The sequence below is a fragment of the Sinocyclocheilus anshuiensis genome, unplaced genomic scaffold (genome assembly GCF_001515605.1).
Source record: "Sinocyclocheilus anshuiensis isolate Anshui unplaced genomic scaffold, SAMN03320099.WGS_v1.1 scaffold904, whole genome shotgun sequence".
Classification (NCBI taxonomy): domain Eukaryota; kingdom Metazoa; phylum Chordata; class Actinopteri; order Cypriniformes; family Cyprinidae; genus Sinocyclocheilus; species Sinocyclocheilus anshuiensis.
Genome location: NW_015552589.1, coordinates 50,959 through 68,752, shown reverse-complemented (window position 1 = coordinate 68,752; position 17,794 = coordinate 50,959). Strand labels below are relative to the sequence as shown.

At 36.5% G+C, this 17,794-nt stretch overlaps 1 protein-coding gene across 3 annotated transcripts; it reads right to left on the bottom strand.

Annotated features, from left to right (window-relative positions):
- Positions 1–10,088: 10,088 nt before the first annotated feature.
- On the bottom strand, positions 10,089–16,435 carry LOC107665483 (uncharacterized). 3 transcript variants are annotated; one of them, XM_016456387.1, is made up of 18 exons: positions 16,250–16,435; positions 15,871–16,018; positions 15,502–15,603; positions 15,211–15,294; positions 14,943–14,999; positions 14,698–14,781; positions 14,378–14,458; positions 14,106–14,201; positions 13,845–13,937; positions 13,638–13,721; positions 12,544–12,648; positions 12,100–12,252; positions 11,786–11,902; positions 11,217–11,309; positions 10,964–11,050; positions 10,682–10,768; positions 10,461–10,553; positions 10,089–10,376 (listed from the first exon to the last, which is right to left on the bottom strand). In XM_016456387.1, the coding sequence occupies exons 1-17, from the start codon at positions 16,296–16,298 to the stop codon at positions 10,472–10,474; spliced, it is 1,602 nt and encodes a 533-aa protein (XP_016311873.1). In that variant the 5' UTR covers positions 16,299–16,435; the 3' UTR covers positions 10,089–10,376; positions 10,461–10,471. The 3 variants fall into 3 exon arrangements, with proteins under 3 accessions (XP_016311873.1, XP_016311874.1, XP_016311872.1); XM_016456388.1 differs by having other exon boundaries at positions 10,089–10,289; XM_016456386.1 differs by having other exon boundaries at positions 10,089–10,553.
- Positions 16,436–17,794: the final 1,359 nt, after the last annotated feature.

The following is a 17,794-nucleotide window of genomic DNA, read 5'->3' as shown; positions in this document are numbered from 1 at the left end:
TGTCGTTAATGCTTCCCATGATATATCACCCGAGCGTTCGCAACAAGAAGACCCAGCGTGCCTTTTCACCTAGTGCTAACTGTACAAGTCAACTATGGCACACATACAGGCCTGAGATCTGTGGCCATTGTCTCTGATTCCCCTGAGCTAGCGGACGACCGGATGGATGGACAGTTGTGAGGGTTCCCGGATGAAAGGATGATGGACAGAGGAAGTCAGGGGCATACCGGGAATGGCAAGCAAGACAGAAACAGGGAAAAAGAGCGACCCCCACAATTCCAATCACGGTTCGCCTTCCTGCATGTTCAAGCACGCATAGTGGCATACACACACACACACTCACGACACACACATGCACACGCAGAATCACTTACGGACAAATCCTACCATGCAAACTAACACAATATTTGCAGCACGAGCATTAGACAAGAAAAAGTGAAGGAATGAAGAAACAATAATCATCCGTTTTCAACACACATCTCACACATGCTTGGATTCTGTCCTCCGCCGATGCCTGAATGCTGCACATCCCCGATATCAGCCCGCAAAATGTGAAACAAGACAATCCAGAGTGAACTACTGGTTTTCAGTAAGATTAAAATGCAGGAGACAAAAATAGATAAAAAGAAAGGAAAAATAAGTGTCTTTTGAATGTGATTTCAAAAAGTGAACAAGAAATAGTAGTAACAGAGAGTTAAAGTTGAAAGATAGGGATGGATAGAAAGAGATGGTGACTAAGAAAATAAGAGAACTAGAGGGTTAAAACAGAAAGACAAGAGTACCAGTCTGGTCGTTCCTCCTCCTTTTCCGGCGGATTCGTTGATCCCACGTTTGGCTCTTTCTCTCGTTGCTCCGGGTCCTTCCTCCTCTCCTCTATCCCAGTCACTTCGCTCCTCTTAGCGTTTTTTCCTCCTACCCATCCCATTTCCTACTGTCCATTCAGCACTGCCTTCACATTATGAATGCGAAAATTTGTGGGATTGAGCTGGCAAATTATTTAACAAAAAAAAAAGAGAAAAAATATGAATGTAAGTGACGTGCAAAGGAGAGCGAATGGTGATCAGGCACCGAGACAAGTACGAAAAGGAGCTGTTTAAGGGGCCTGTTTTTTTTTAGGGAGGCACGCAGAGGGGTGGGGGGACCATTGGAAAGGCTGTGCGTGTTTCTCCGTCCAGGAGAGAGGAACACGGATGAAGCTGCCAGGCTGCGAGGATGAGAAGAGAGGCACTGCAGCCGGCGGAGAGAGAGGAAAAGAGAGCGAGATCGTAAGGGCGCATGTGTGCGCAAGCGACCGCATGAGGAGGTGGGAGGGGAGAGAATGACAGAGGGGGAACAACAGATAGAAAAGAGAGGCTAAGGAGTTCACGGGAGGGAGGGAAGAAGGAGGAGTGGGCCGTAGCAGAGAGTTCAGGGGAGGGGGTCGGAATACATTTTCTTGTCCTCCGCTCTCGTCTCCCGGCATTCGATTTTCTTTCTTTTGCTCTTTTGAGTGTGTGTGTTGTTGTTGTTTTCAATCTCACCTTCTTTATTCCAGGGCAAAAATCTGTGCCTGGTAAAAAAAAAAAAAGGAAAAAAAAAGAGGATATTCCAGCCTGCGCTTTCCCATTCCGCTCTCTGTCTCGCTGTCTTCCAGGTCATTTTCTCCACATGCACTTGAACTCCAAATCTTGTCTGCCGGCCCCTCCCCCCAGCCTCTGTGACTCGCTCTCCTTCGCTCCTTCTGATGGAGGCTTGAAATAGTGCTCGCAGGCTGTAAGGGAGAGTGAGAGGGAGGGGAGGACGAGGGGGACAGAAAGGGAGAGAGAGACGTGGGGGGAAGGGGAGAAGGTTTACACGAACAGACTCTGTGCAGAAAGTGTGTGTGCTAGTGTGTAGAAAATGAGAGGAAGAAACCCCGTGCACATACATGTGTTCAGTGACTTTGATTCTCAGAAATTACAGTGAGCAGCACAAAACATTAATTCTTGGAACCAGTTTTGAACAGGGGCATCTATTGTCTTCGAGGGGCCACCAGTGGCAGTCCTGGCACACTTGAAACCCTAGGCGAGATAAGATAGTATGAGCAAAAGGAAACACTTTTTAATAACTTAGGAACTCTCTACATAACTGCAAGTATTTTATAAATAAACGGCAACTGAACTTGTTCATCACGCATTTTCATAGTATGGAAAACAATTTTTTATAATACATTTCTATAATAATTCCACCGGACAAAGTTTTGAGAGCAACATGAGAGTAGATGATGACTGATTTGTCAGTTTAAAGCAAATGAACTTATTTTTAAAACTTACTTAAAACTTTAACTATAACTTTATTAAAACATTAAATAAAACACAATTATTTTTTACTTGAAATAGAACATGAACTGAAAAAATAAACTTGTTTTAATTTCAGCTAGTTGCCAAAGCATCATATCTCACTTTCTTTTAGTTTAACCTTAAGTAATAAAATTAACTAAAAACTGAAATAAAAACGTGTAAATAAAACTATATGGACATATTAAAATAATACAAAATGACAAAAACACACAATAAAATTACTAAAACTATAACAAAATAAAAAATAAAAATATACAAATAAAAACTATTTAAAAATATTAATAAAACCTATAATAGTATATCAGTGTCTAATTGGATTGCCCACATTTAGACATGTTAAAGGATGGTTTTGTCATAGCATTGTAGAAACCAATTTTTACCTACAATAACCATGTAAACTTAATTATCAAGAAATCAAATAGGCCTATTCTTTATTTTTTTTAGTTGCTATTTTTAGTTATTAATTTATTGTTGCATTAGGAACCCATTTGATTAAAACAAATCTGGTGAAGCTAAAATACTTCTGATTTGAACTTCAGTAATGGAAAAACAACAGTGGAAAGTTTTGGGTGCTGCAACAATATAACTGCTTTTAAGTGTTGGGTGTTTCAAATTGTAACATCTTGCTTAAAACACAGCCGGGGTAATAAAAAAAATATTTCACAATTTAGGCAGATCATCCACAAAATAGTATAGTGAAACCAGATTCCACCTATGCGATATCAAATAAACATTCAAAATCCCATTTTGCGTATTGAAATATAAAACACATTTTCACTTCATTATCTAGGCCTATAGAATAGAAATATCAATGGGATATCAAATAGATTTAAGACAATTACAAAACCATCTCGGGTGTCAATTATAGCTATTATACAGCAAAAAAAAAGAGAAAGAAATCAACTCTAAGTAACTTACATTTTAAACACCATACTGCAGTTACTCCACAATGATACAGTGACTCACTAATAAAGACAGTATCCAAAACAGACATGTATACTATGTATACTACTCTATTCTTGCCATGTTGACATAATATATGACAAAAATAAAATGAGTAGGCTATGTAGTGGACTATTCAGAAAGTCAGTCACTTGTCGTCGCCACCTAGCAGTGAAGGTAAGTTAATCACAAATTAGCTGATATTGAGAACAACAGCGCGAAATACAACAGTTCAAAGAGCATAATAATACTGAGCAAATTACATTTAAGACACAATATTCCCAGGTCGTTTCAGAATCTCTGAGCGAGTCACAGTAGACAGTTTTCGTTCATGAGTGAATCGATTGAATAAATGGTTCAAGATTCAGTGTTTCGTTTCTGAATTAATCTGCTTTTGAACTAATCTTTTGATAAAACGATTCAATAACTCACTCGTCAAAACAGTTTCCGTTCTTTAATGAATCAGTTTTAGGATGAATCGTTTGAATGAATGATTGAATAACTCGCTCATAAGGACAGTAACTTGTCACCACCTACAGTTAACGAAAGAGTCTGCACCACTAATGCACAGATTGACAGTCTGTCTGTAACGTGTAAACCACACACAAGCAGGTGATACAAACAGTCCCAAATGTTCATTAAAGGAACATTAATGAAAATACTTGTCTGACTTGCCAATTTGCTTAGTAACCATTACAATATCAAGACAATTATGTTTTTAACAATGTAAGTAAATACCATTAGGTCTCAGGCCACAGTGAGCCCTCATTCAAGCCCAGAGCAACCTAATATATAAGTCAGGGAAAATGTTATTGTGATAACAACCCTGCTGCAACACCACTGTGCCCTTCAGCAAGACACTTAACCTCAAGCTGCTCCAAGGGAATCATCCCTGCGATTAGTGAACTCTAATTCACTGTAGATAAAAAACAACTGCTAAACCACACATAATAGGTCCTATTATGTCCTGTTGTGTTTAAACTAAGCAGCAATATGTAATCCTGCTAATTGGGTGCTTGCTAAGGCTAATATTGCTATTTCTCATACATAACCATATAAAACCTACTGTATGCTTACTGTATTTGATATGTGAAATTCTAAAGCCTCTAAATTATCAGCATGTTTAAAACTTTACTGAAAAACCTGTTGTACACAATCTGCTTCATGCCTTCTGCCCTCTGACTGAAATCATGCTTTCTTTGCAAGTAAAAATGTAAAATTGTTATACAGTACAGTAGAGATAATTTTTTTTATTGTTAGCATTTCAAGATAAACATCTACTTGATTGATTCAATTTAGGTTCACTTGATTATCCATACATTACTTTTCAGAGAAAAAAATCAGAATATAATCTAGCCTATACTATATATTATCTTACTATGGGCAAGCAGCATTTATATTTTCTTCAGACCCAAGAAAAACCTGAGGTTAAAGAGATAGTTCACCCAAAATGAAAGTTCTGTCATCATTTACTCACACTCATGTCAATTCAAACATGACTTTCTTCTAGGGTTGCCAACCGTCCCGTATTTTGTGCCTAATTGATCTGTCCCGTTTTTTGACAGCTACGCTGATCTAACCACTGACTGATACAACAGCAGCAGTGCTGATCACTTGAGAATGATCACCGATACCTGTCATCATCCAATCACAGCCCCCCTCACGCAGTATCGATCAGAAATCGTGAACATAACTGTTCGAGGAAGGCTGCGCAAGGGAAGTCGTCTTTCACTATTGTAATGTTGTTAAAGCAGCCCATATTAAATCTATAAGCTGTCTTTAATTGAAAAATACGCATTTTCATGCATACTATATGTGTGTGTGTGTGTGTGTGTGTATACTATAGACTGTAGTGTCCGTGACGTCACCCTTGTGTTTCTGAAGAGCGTTTTAGGGCTCTAAACTCGAGGGCTGCGTTCCAGTCCGTTTTTTTATACCCTTCACTCGCAATTTTCCCTCCGTCTCGTTTACTCGGTTGTACGTCATTGATTACGTTGCATGAGTGCCCACTTCTGGCGGAACTCTTGGAATGGGCTGAACTGGAACGTCCTAAGCCCTTGATCACTTTAGAATCAGCTATGGAGTCGGTTTATTGTTTACATTTTTTCCCGTATGAATTTGTTTGGTGCAGCATTCTATATGTATATAGGTATGTTTGGGCTGTTATAAATGTAAAAAAAAAAATTTATATATTATAGAGTTGTTTGTCTATGGAGCGGCCTGAAGTGTGCATATGAAGCAGACTCGCTCCCTCAGTCAAAATCGAGGGGTCGAGGGTCTGTCCATATAAACTTCCCTAGTCCACTTCATGAAGTGGAACGCACTTCAAAATGGCAGCGGGGATTCCCCCGAGGGGAAGTGCTTAGGGAAGTTCGCGAGTGCGTGTCTAAAAGTGGAGTGGAACGCAGCCAAAGTGGGCAGAGCGGGCCGTCGCCATCTTGGCAGCGCGTCACCACCGGGTGTGCCTCACACGTCCTGAAAAGTGAAGCTGCGGGCTCTTTGATCGCCCCCTGGTGGTTAGCTGAAGTACAGGTCATAAACCCCGCCCTCTCCATGTAAACGAATGGGACTTGAGTCAAAATAAAAAAATCAATTATGCTTCCAATACAATTTTCCGAAAGGTAGTTGTTATCACGCTGATATATGTTCAATTGTTCGTTTTTGTGATAAGTAATAGTAATAGTAATTTGATGCTATAAAAACGGGGCGTGTCGTTATGGTTGATTGGGTCTGCGGGAGTTTGGGCGGAGTTTGATACCACGGTTAAACCTCAGGACACTACTGCGCAGACTCTGGCTCCAAACGAAACTCTACTGCGCAGACTCGGGCTCCAAATGACGTAATTTACTCAAAATGGGAGCAGCCATACAGAGATGCTTTGGCTTCACTTTTCCATAGTGGAAGGAATAGGAGACACGTCGTCCATCAGTCTATGGTCACCATCGCATCACTCCCGGATAATCAAAAATGGGCAAAAAGGCGGGAGCTGGTTGCTGAAGCCACGCCCACCTAGCTCGACGGCAGTGTCAGCAGTGGCAATCCACCTGTCACTCAAATGGCCACGCCCTTAATTATGCAGAATTTAAGGCTAAATATAATTTAAATGGATGAGTTATAAAAAAAAATCACCCCCTCGCAGTTGTCATGAAGGGCAAAATGAGCTATATAGACCAAAATCATTTTTTGAACCAGGCTGTAAACGTTTTTTTCTGCTGTAAAGTTGGGCATTTTAATATGGGGAGTCTATGGGATTGACTCTCTTTTGCAGCCAACCTTCTAGCGGCCAGTTGACGAATTACAGTTTAAGTCACGTCCGTGTTGGCTTCACGAGAGAGAGCGGGAGATTGCCGCTTGGTGTATACTAGGTCACTTTAGTACTGGACTTTAGTACTCTCAATCAAGTTTTCAAAATTGGTTGGATTAAACGTTGCCTGAATGCTGACCATAATTTGTTATGGTTTTATATTCCTAAACTGATCTTTGAAAAATGTGGAGGTTTAAATTTTTTGTTAGCTTGTGATTTTAGTTGCAATAAACTCCCAGTTAAGCTCGCTAATTTTCATAAGCAAGCTCTGGACGCTTGTAAGCTTGCCTTCTGTCACAATTTTTCCCCTCATAGATGTGTATCAGAATGTGCTGCGTGGAAAAAAATCTTATTAAAAACTGGTTTGACAAAGGTGTGATTTTTGTTTTAGATTTGCTAAAAAAGGATGGTAACTTCTATTCCTATTCTGAATTTTCAGAAATCTTTGAAGTGGATACCTCACCTAGAGTGTATGAATGGGTTATTAATTCTATTTCACCTAAACTGTTACATTTGGTTAGGGCAAATTGTTACAGATCTTCAAAATGTGAAATGCCAAAAATTTGTATTGGAGGTCTGGAGCTTTCTAATGTTAAATGTAACAATTTCTGGATTAGAAAAACCCTTATTAAGAAGCTTAGTTGTCATCCTAAAGTATTTTATAAGTGGAAATTAAATTACCCTTTCTTTCTACTATTAAAATATGGGTCGGTATTAACAAGTTTCTGTTACCTAACAAAATGAAAGAACTTTATAAGATTCTTCATATGTACTATCCCTGTAATTCTTTACTCTCAAAATTTAAGTTGGACATATCTTCACAATGCACATTCTGTAATTCTAATTTGGAAACAATATCACACTTATTTTTTTAACGTGATTATGCAAAGGATTTTTGGAAAGAAATGTCTTGACTTGTTTTCTCAGCTTACAACAAACTTTTTAGTTTTGAGATAATGTACTATTTTTGATTTGGGAATCAGGATCAAAGGAGCTGGATGATATGCTAAAACTGTGAACTCTTTGTGGCCTATTTCATCTTCACAAATGTAAAGTTACTGATTGTATACCCAATTTTAGGATTTTTTGTATTGATTTGAAACTATTTTATGAATCTCTCAGCTCATCACTTAATAGGAAAGCTGCTAAAACTACTGTATTGATGGAAAAAAGAATGACTTTGATGTAAGGGTTACCTCCCGAGTATTCTTTGAAGTTGACATTTTATGTGTAATTTTTCATTTTAGTTATTTATTTTAATTTATGATTTTTTTTTTTTAAAGATGTTTAACTTTTTATGTTTTTTTTAATTACATATTTACTGTTTTGAATTCTGGTTATGTATGTATTTTATTGCTTTGACTGTATCCCCTGGTCCGCCAGGTGCACACATGCATCACTCTATAGCGCTGATAAAGCTTCATTTTTTTTTTCATTTCAAAATGCTTGTACGTCTATCTTTTGTTGCCTTTATGCTCGTTTTCTCATCTCTTCTACTTCCCCCTTGGTCTCCAGACAAACCAATCACAGTGACAGTACTGCAAACAGGGGTGAGCTGATGCAATAGAAAGACCCTGGTCCAGATAGACTGCCTCTGCTGCTCGAGATCTTCAAGTGTCTGTAATTATACTCAGAAATCCAGACACGCAGATCTGAAGCCAACATCAAAATGAAACAATATTGGAAAACGTATCCTCTAACTACAGCATGGCCTCATTTGTATTTGTGTCTATATCATGGCGGCCAAGAAAGTGTTTCTGGTCCGTGTCCACTCAGTGCAGGTGGTGGAAGCAGATTTTCAGCGCCCTCTGCTGGTTGATGGTAAATGTCTGTTCCCCATTATTAGTCAACAACATATTACTTCATACAACATATTAATTAATGCAATTACATTTGAGATAGCTGAACCGTATAATTGAAGTCTGGGAAATTACACCAAGCAATAATTATAAATCTTTTACTAATGATTTTTTTTGGTGTTTGGCTTAGTGTTATGTTAGAATCATTATTATACTCATACCTTTTGTTCTTTAATATTTTGAATTGTTTTTAGCTTTATTTTTTGTTTTCCATTTATATGTTAAGTTTTGACATTTTGTTGTATGCATTTGTCATTTTTATTTAATCTCTTTATTTTTAAAATGTGTATAGGTAGTATTTATAAAGTTTTAGCTTTTAGTTTTGGATCTGTTTTTAGTTGTTTTAATATTACAATTGATTGCTTCTGTTGTCCTCATTTGTAAGTCGCTTTGGATAAAAGCGTCTAATAAATGACTAAATAAAAAAAATAAAAAAAATAAATTATAAATATGTATTTAAGACCACTTTTAACTGATGAAATTTTTATTTTTTTTTGTGACATGTGGCCAAGTATGGTGACCCATACTAGGAATTAGTGCTCTGCGTTTAACCCATCCTAAGTGCACACACACAGCAGTGAACACACACACACACCATGAACACACACCCGACGCAGTGGGCTCAGAAATGCTCAAAGTACAACCAAAAAGATTAAATGCACACTCAAGGGCAGTCAAGTATTGATGCATGTTGCTTTTTTCCCTTTTTGCTGACTTGGCAGACCCAAAAACAGATGTTAGCCACACTTTCTCCAACTCTGCTGCCATCTTATGCCACCATCTTTGCATGGTGCTTTGGTAGATTAGAACTTCCTTCTGTTTACGCTATTCTTCATTTAAAAAAAAAAAAAGTAATAAGCAGATAAAGGTCATAAAATCATATAAAGCAGATCAGATGTTCTTTTACATTTTTTGTTGTTGACATATATAATTTGGTTAGCAATGCAGTTTATAATGTTAACTGTTTAATACAGCATCAAAGGAATAATTTCCCCCAAAATAAAAATTTGCTGAAAATCCAAGAAATAGATGAGTTTGTTTCTTCATCTGAATAGATTTGGAGAAATTGAGCATTACATCCCTTGCTGCAGTGAATGAGTCCAAACAGCTGATAAAAACATCACAATAATCCACATATAACCAACACGACTCCAGTCCATCAATTAACATCTTGTGAAGCAAAATGCTATGCTTTTGTATCCATCATTAAGAGCTGTTAACTTGAAATGAGTCCTCTATCATTATTTTCTCCCGTGAAAAGGTTGTCTCACCTGAATCAGGAGAGAAATATGCACAGATCAAGCACCAGTTACAAATCTGAAACAAATATGTTCTTTGAAGAGAGAGGACAACAGGGGATGGACTTTTTCACTGGAGGAAGATTTATTATGGATTATGGACTCATATTTTGGCCAGAAGCAACAGTTTAAAATTAAAAGACCTTAATGATGGATTTATTTCTTACAAACCTGCAGCTTTTCACTTCACAAGACATTAATTGATGCACTGGAGTCATGTGGATTGCTTGTGGATTATTGTGATGTTTTCATCAGCTGTTTGGAATCTCATTCTGATGGCACCCATTCACTGCAGAGGATCCACTGGTGAGCAAGTGATGTACAGTAATGCTAAATTTCTCCAAATCTGTTTCGGATAAAGAAAAAAACTCATCTACATCTCAGATGGCCTGAGGGTGAGTACATTTTTGGCAAATTTTCATTTTTGGATACACAAATCAGTAAATATCTTGTCGACACATTTGGGAACGAGCATCAGATATATCCTCACAATGAAATGATGAGGCCTAGAGGTCAGAGTTTATCAGACCTGATTTCAGCATAACTGACACGAAGCACTAAAAAACTCCTGTAGATTAAAAAAAAGGGTAAGGAAGAGCCATCACTATGAGCATTCCAAACAAACAACGTCAGCGATTGAGCACTGGCAAATATACTAGGAAGAGAAGAGGGACAAGTACATGGATTACTCATAGGTCACAGAATGACAAAAGAATTTAGAACAAAATTTAGTTCTTGCCTTGAGAGAAATTAATCAGACAGCAGAAAGGGCAGATTAACCAGGACAGAATCTGTGGCAAAAAAAGTCATCAGCATCACTTTGCCAAGAATTCTGAAAGAAAATGGAAATGTTAGCAATTTAATTTCTCCATTTTATTTGATATTTTACTGTATGGTTTTGTAACTACTAATTTTGTAATTTAATATTCAGAACTTTTAAGTTAAAGCATAAGTTCTTACTCAGTGGAAGCACTGATCCTTTCCTCCAGACCATCGATCTTTTTTACATATTTGTCGAAGAACATTTGTGTGACACTATTAAAGGTTCTTTATAATCATGAAGAAAGCAGTAAACGTTATTTAGTTGGCTAATTAACAGTATAACTAATAATAACACAATATCAATGCAATTTTCAGACATTGCTAAAGTAATAAGTCTGTTGCATATAGGCATTTATTTTAATGCAGATATATGTAAATGTGCAGCTGTCCATTTTTTTTATTCCAAGACTCTTTTCTTACTTCTGTGCTTCATCAAGCTTCTCTTGAGTAAATTCTCCACTGTCAGTTAACTCTTTAATGAAAATGTTTTTCACTTCATCCCAGCGCCTATGAAATGTGAGGTAAAAACTTCATTTGCTTGATGATTTATTTAACTAACATTACAACATTACAACATTGCAAATTAAAATGTTTTGTTTGGAAATGTCAAAAGTAAGACTAAACATTCAGGATAGGACATGTTGTGCACAAAATAATTTCTGTTACACTTTACCTTGCTAATTCTTCGTGTTCAATTTTATTAATTTGTCGGTTAATCTCAGAGAGAACTCTGTCCCAGATGGCAAAGCATGTTGCTTTAATTTTGCTGTTGCAAAAATCAACAGAGAAAGTGGTTGGGATCAGTTTTATATTTCATTCACAAATTAATGCTTTGAGCGTTAATGAAATGAATGAAATTTAGCATTAAATCCCTTGCTCACCAATGCTCTGCAGTGAATGGGTGCCGTCAGAATGAGAGTCCAAACAGCTGATTTAAAACATCACAACATTCCAAAAGAAATCAACAGAACTCCAGTCCATCAATTAATGTCTTGAGACGTGAAAACCTGAGTGCTTGTTTGTACTCTCATTCTGACGGCACCCATTCACTGCAAAGGATCCATTAATGAACAAGTTAACAATGCTAAATTTCTCCAAATCTGTTCCGATGAAAATACAAACTCATCTACATCTAGGGTGGCCTGGGGGTGAGTACATTTTCTGCAAATTTTCATTTTTGGGTGATCTATTCCTTTAAGCATATAAACACACAAACAAACATCAGGGCTTTACGTATTGTACCGTAAATGGCGCAGTGGGTCCTCATATTCCACATTTGATGTCATTTGGTTTTTCTTGTTTATGGAAACATGAAAAATTTCATTACTAATAATATTCCATATTTCATAAATCACAGCTCTGGAAGACAACAGAAAAGGACATTTTTGCATTAATGACCAAATGATGATGAATCACCACATAATCTTTAGTTTATCTGTACATTGTCATTGTACAGGTGTAATATGCTCAAATGTGTTTGTATTATGGCATCTATAACATATTTATAGTGGCCATATTGATTTAACAGACTAGTGTGAAATTAAACGTGTTCTTACTTCAAATTGAACAAGATGTCCTCGCCTAATAATTCAGTGAGAGTGTTTTCAGTGTCAATAAAAAAAACATTAACTTCAGGCATCCCAAGGCCATTTTCAGACACTCTTTCAAAAATTGGAAGAGGGTATACTGTCGCCATCTTCATAATAGCCCTGTGAAACAAAGAGCAGAGTGAATGGACATACATTTATGCATCTATATTCAAAAGATTTTCAAACAGACTATTAAACTGGAATGCAATACATTCATAAGGCACAGCTTATACTTTCATACACACACAATAAGCATAACAGCATTATGAATGATTAATGGATTTTAATTCATACATATTTACTTGAATCATGCCTTGTGGTCTCAGTTAGTTATTAGTCATACGAAGTTATTAATTCACAGTAATTTATTATGCACAGTGTGCACTGAATGAAAAGTACTGTCATACTAACCAGTTGGATTGATTGAATCTCTCATCTCCAAAAATCCCATTACCCCATCGATCATATTCTAGGGCAGCATTGTCAAAAAGATCACTAAAACGCTCATCTGCCCAACTAGATAAAGAAAAGGAGTTCAGTTCAGTCACAGTTATTACAAATGCCATGGCTTTGATACGGTTCTTAGTTTCACAGTGATGATATTTGCAAAGAGTAACACTCATAAACCAAACTCAACTTTCTGAAATCTTTAAAGTTTTAATGGAATCAATCACCCAAAAATGATAATGTGTTGAAAATGTACTCACCCTCAGGCCATCCATGATGTAGATGAGTTTGTTTCTTTATCCAAACAGATTTGGAGAAATTTAGCATTACATCATTTGCTCACCAATGGATCCTCTGCAGTGAATGGGTGCTGTCAGAATGAGAGTCCAAACAGCTGATAAAAACATCACAATAATCCACAAGTAATCTACACGACTCCAGTCCATCAGTTAACACCTTGTAAAGTGGAAAACTTTTTAACTTCAAACCGTTAATTCCTGGATAAAAAAAACAATGCCTCTATCCATAATATTAAAATAATCTTATCTGAATCAGGAGATAAATTTGCACAGATCAAGCACTGTTTACAAGCAAAAACAGTCCAAAGCAGTTGAAAACAAATATGTTGGTGTTTTGATGTGAGAGGACAAAAGGGGATGGACTTTTTTGCTGAAGGAAGTGTTTAATTTTATTATGGACTCATATTTTGGCCAGAAGCAATGGTTTAAAGTTAAAATGCCTTAAACATGGATTTGTTTTTTTACAAACACACAAACGTTCACCTCACAAGACATTAAATGATGGAGTGGAGTTGTGTGGATTACTTGTGGATTATTGTGTTTTTGTTTTTTTCTGACGGCACCCATTCACTGCAGAGGATCCATTGGTGAGCAAATGATGTAGTGCCAAATTTCTTCAAATCTGTTCTGATGGTGAACAAACCCATCTACATCATGGATGGCCTGAGGGTGAATATTTTCAGCAAATTTTCACTTTTGGGTGAATTATTTTTTTAATGTGTTTTTACTGGTATTAAAATTGAATTGAAATGTTCTTACGTCCAGGTTTGAAGTCCTGTTTCTGGGCTAGTAATCACATGACATTTTCCAGTATCTTTCAGCACTCTCAGCTCCTTCCACCTCCTGCAACACAAACAACTCCAGACTTAGTTAATTATATTACATCAATCCTTTTGTATATTTAACACTTTTTTTCTTTATGTAAGACTAGCCCGTATCAGGTAACTATTATGATCATAGTCTTACCTTACAGCAGCTAAATACTTGTTATGGAATGGCTGGCTCTCGGTGTATTCCAATAGTTTATCCCAGTAAAATGCAAGAACTCCAGATGCAGTTCTATGAAATACACAGTCCGTAAATTACAGGTCACACTTTACAGCTAATATGATTAACAAACATACAGCTAAACAATATTTTTGGGTAAATTCAAGTGAACATGAAAACATGTAAATCATTTTCTATATTAATAAAAAATCAGTATAGAAAATAATACTTTCAATGTACCTCAGTGTTATTAGAAACTCATCCTTCTCGTTCTGCCTCTCTAAGGTGGAAATTTCCATGGCCTTCTCTCTGACAAGTTGCACAGCCATTTGCACTCTAAAAAAGTATAACTGAGACTATAAAAATCTAGATTTGTCATCTGAGTGTATTTTGACATTTTAACAGGACCTTTTTAGGAAACAGTAGCTGCATGAAAGAATCAACTTAAATGCAAGAGGTGTCATTGATTTTGTGTGCTTTAACACATCAGTGCATGACAAAAAAGATCTTACTCATCAAAAAGTTGATTGATGTCTGTCTTCCCAACTTCCACAGCAACTTTTAGGATCTTGGCCACTTGGGGCTGTGCCCCCCTGTTATATATCACAACAAAGAAAACTATTTCCAGGCAACATGAAAACTAATATGCTTTATATTAACAAACATCTTCATCTGAACTTTGATTGATACAAAAAAAGCTACAGATTAATAAAACAATGTTTACAGTATCTTACTATAAACTAGCAGCTAGACTGTAAGATATTTTTATCAACTATATTATTTCATTATTTCAAAGGGAAAGAAACAGTTTGTAAGAAACAATGCGTCATACAACTTAGACAGAAGGTAAGCGAGGAACCCCAAGGAATCGCTGTAGATTGGTGGAGCTCCTGGAAGGTAGCGTGACTCCACATATCTGCATTAAACAAAACTAGTTATCTATTATTTCAAACAGATCCTGAGAAGATTATCTGCATTTTAGAGGTGGTGGATTTGAACTGTTCAATGGATGCATCTTTACACTATTTCAAAGCAATATTTTCAGTCATCTTGCAAATTCAGTTAAAAAAAACGTACTTCCAGAGGTCCACCACTGTCTCGTTTTTGAAGATCCCTTTATACATGCCAAATTCTCTGTAGGAAGACCAGAACATATAAATCAGTCTTGTGAAATGAGATATCATATCATATATTCAAGATGTTTCAACAAAAATATATTCAGCAACAGACACATTCAACCCTATGCATATCAGCATGTTATTCATTCATTCTGGTCTTCGTTGTAAAAATAATAATTAAAAAGTTATACAATAACATTAATTAATTGGATAAAAGGTCTTCATACCGCTCAGTCCAACTGTTGCCGGGGAATGCATGTAACACTCGAAACAGACCGTCTCTGTAAAGCATACCCAGTCTGTGAAAAATGCTGTTAAACACACAGAAGGAAAAAAAAGATGATAATAATCAGGATGGTTTGCAATTGCTCAGAAGAAGAAAACAATATCACAGGAGGTCCTTAAATCTAAGTGGATTGTGTTCAGCTTTATTATTCATTATTTAAATGTTTGTTTTAAGTTTAGTATACAGTATAAAGTGCAAACGGTCTTTTGTATCCAGTGGATGAAGTACTCACTGCAGTGCTACAATGAAATGATCATGTCCTTTAACTCCTTCCTCAGCACTGATCTTCTTGATCATCTCCTTCACAGAAATCCAAAAGTCTTGCAAATCAGTACTGTACAACACAGAAAACAATGGTCGTGAATTTACACTCCTCATTCTAAGAAAAGTCATAGAAATATGGCCCAGTGCACCGTGTTCACATGAAGACATTTTCCATATTGATTTTTATTTTGAATTAAGCATTGCACTGTCCATAAACATGGAAAACATGCTGGTAATTTTCTGCCAGAACATTAGCTTTATCAAGTTTTTCTACTATTTTTTTTTTCTTGCAGTGCATGGTCATTGTTAACTTTACATCATACGTCTCTGGTTTTACCCTGTTTTACTGATCTTATTTTTTTCCACAACCACTTCTGCTGCCCCTTTGAAATTGTCCAAGTATTTCAAGAACGCTTCAGCTCCCAGCGTGAAGAGTTTGTCTGCCATTTCATAGTCTTCATCCGTTAGGCTGACGCGGTCCACACCTGTATAAAAAAAAAGAAAAATCGGCTAAAATATACAGTAAGTGACAGTATAATATTCAATGATTATATAAAGTCCAACCGCAGTAGACATTTTAATATCACATTTATATTTAAATAACCATTGTGAGATTAATATTATCACTCATTCAAGAGAGCTTGTCTAATGAGAAATTAAATACCACATCAGATAACAATGAATTTAGGTATATAAGAAAACAAGCATTAGCTTACCTTTAAAGAGCAGAACAGCTAAGATTAAGACAGCTAGTGACTTATTCATATCGTTGTTTCTTTCTCAGAACAAAAAACGAAATAACAGAAAGAAATCACAACATATTCACTGTGGACTTAAACATCAGGAGTAAAAAGCTGGACTAAACTTTATCTCTACTGATATGAACTTTCATCTGTGTAAACACGCCTGCTTAATTGACCTCGCAGTCTGTCTGCTCTTACAACACGAGAAGTGTTTCAACGTCCACTCTGAAGGTCACAATAATAGTGCAGACAGTATTTAATTGCCTCTTTTCAATTCTAAGTTTATCAATATCAGTTTTGGGTTAGGTTAAAGGTTTTGCTCAATATGTTAAAATAAGACAATATTTTCCTTAAAACACGAAAGTAAAAGAAAGGTTCCTAAAACTTTAAGGTAACTCTAAAGCGAGTTAACAAAAACAGTTCAGAGTAGTGCATGCATGTACATGCCAAACTGGGAAAAATGACAGTAAATATGTTTTTGACAATGTCAGATTACAATAACTGATGAATGTTTTGTGCAAGAAATGCAATCTGTCAATATTAAACTGAATGTAGGCCATGAGTTTAATGTATGTTGCCAATAATGTAGATCAGTGTGAAAGTCCATGGTGTGTGTTTTTGTCCAGGTCAATATTTCTTCAGTCAACATTAGTTTTTCTAGTCAGTAACTCAGAGCAAAAAAAATGTTGAAAATCAGGGGCCACTCAGAGTAAAATGTAAGTCTTAAGTATGTCAAAACTCTAGGAATGGTGTAATTTGGATCTTATTCCTACACTTAATGAAGGTAAAAGTGCTACAACTAGATCTCAGCTCCTAAATGATTTAAGAGTGCTGGAGATGTCTCTCAACCTAACCTAGGAGAAGCATAATGACTGTGATATGTTGAAACCACACTCTCCAATATGGAAAAAGTGCTTTAGACTTGCATAATAGTGGAATTTGGATACATGCGATTCATAGTTGACTAAACAAGTGAAATCCATTGATATATTCCTTTACTGCATTTAATGAATTTCTTTAAACTCATTTTAATGAATATAGAGTACAACATCATTATTAGTTAGGTATGGTTACATGTGTAATCACAGAGTGACAACTGAATGTCAAATTGTTACAGTAGTCAGGTAAGGGTTAAAGGGTTAGTTCACCCAAAAAAGAAAATTCTGTCATTAATTACCCTCATGTCGTTTCAAACCCGTAAGACCTTCATTCATCTTCGCAACACAAAATAAGATATTTTTGATGGAATCTGAAAGCTGTCTGACCCTGCATAGACAGCAACGCAACAGAAATGTTCCCAAGTCCAGAAACGTAGTAAGGAGATCGGTAAAATATAAGGCCCAACAGAGGTTGTACTTTCTTCGCCAGCTGAGGAAGCTCAACCTGCCGAAACAGTTCTACTCCGCCATCATCGAATCTGTCCTCTGCACTTCAATAACTGTCTGGTTCAGCTCAGCTACCAAATCTGACCTCAGAAGACTACAGAGGGTAGTCCGGACTGCTGAGCGAATCATTGGT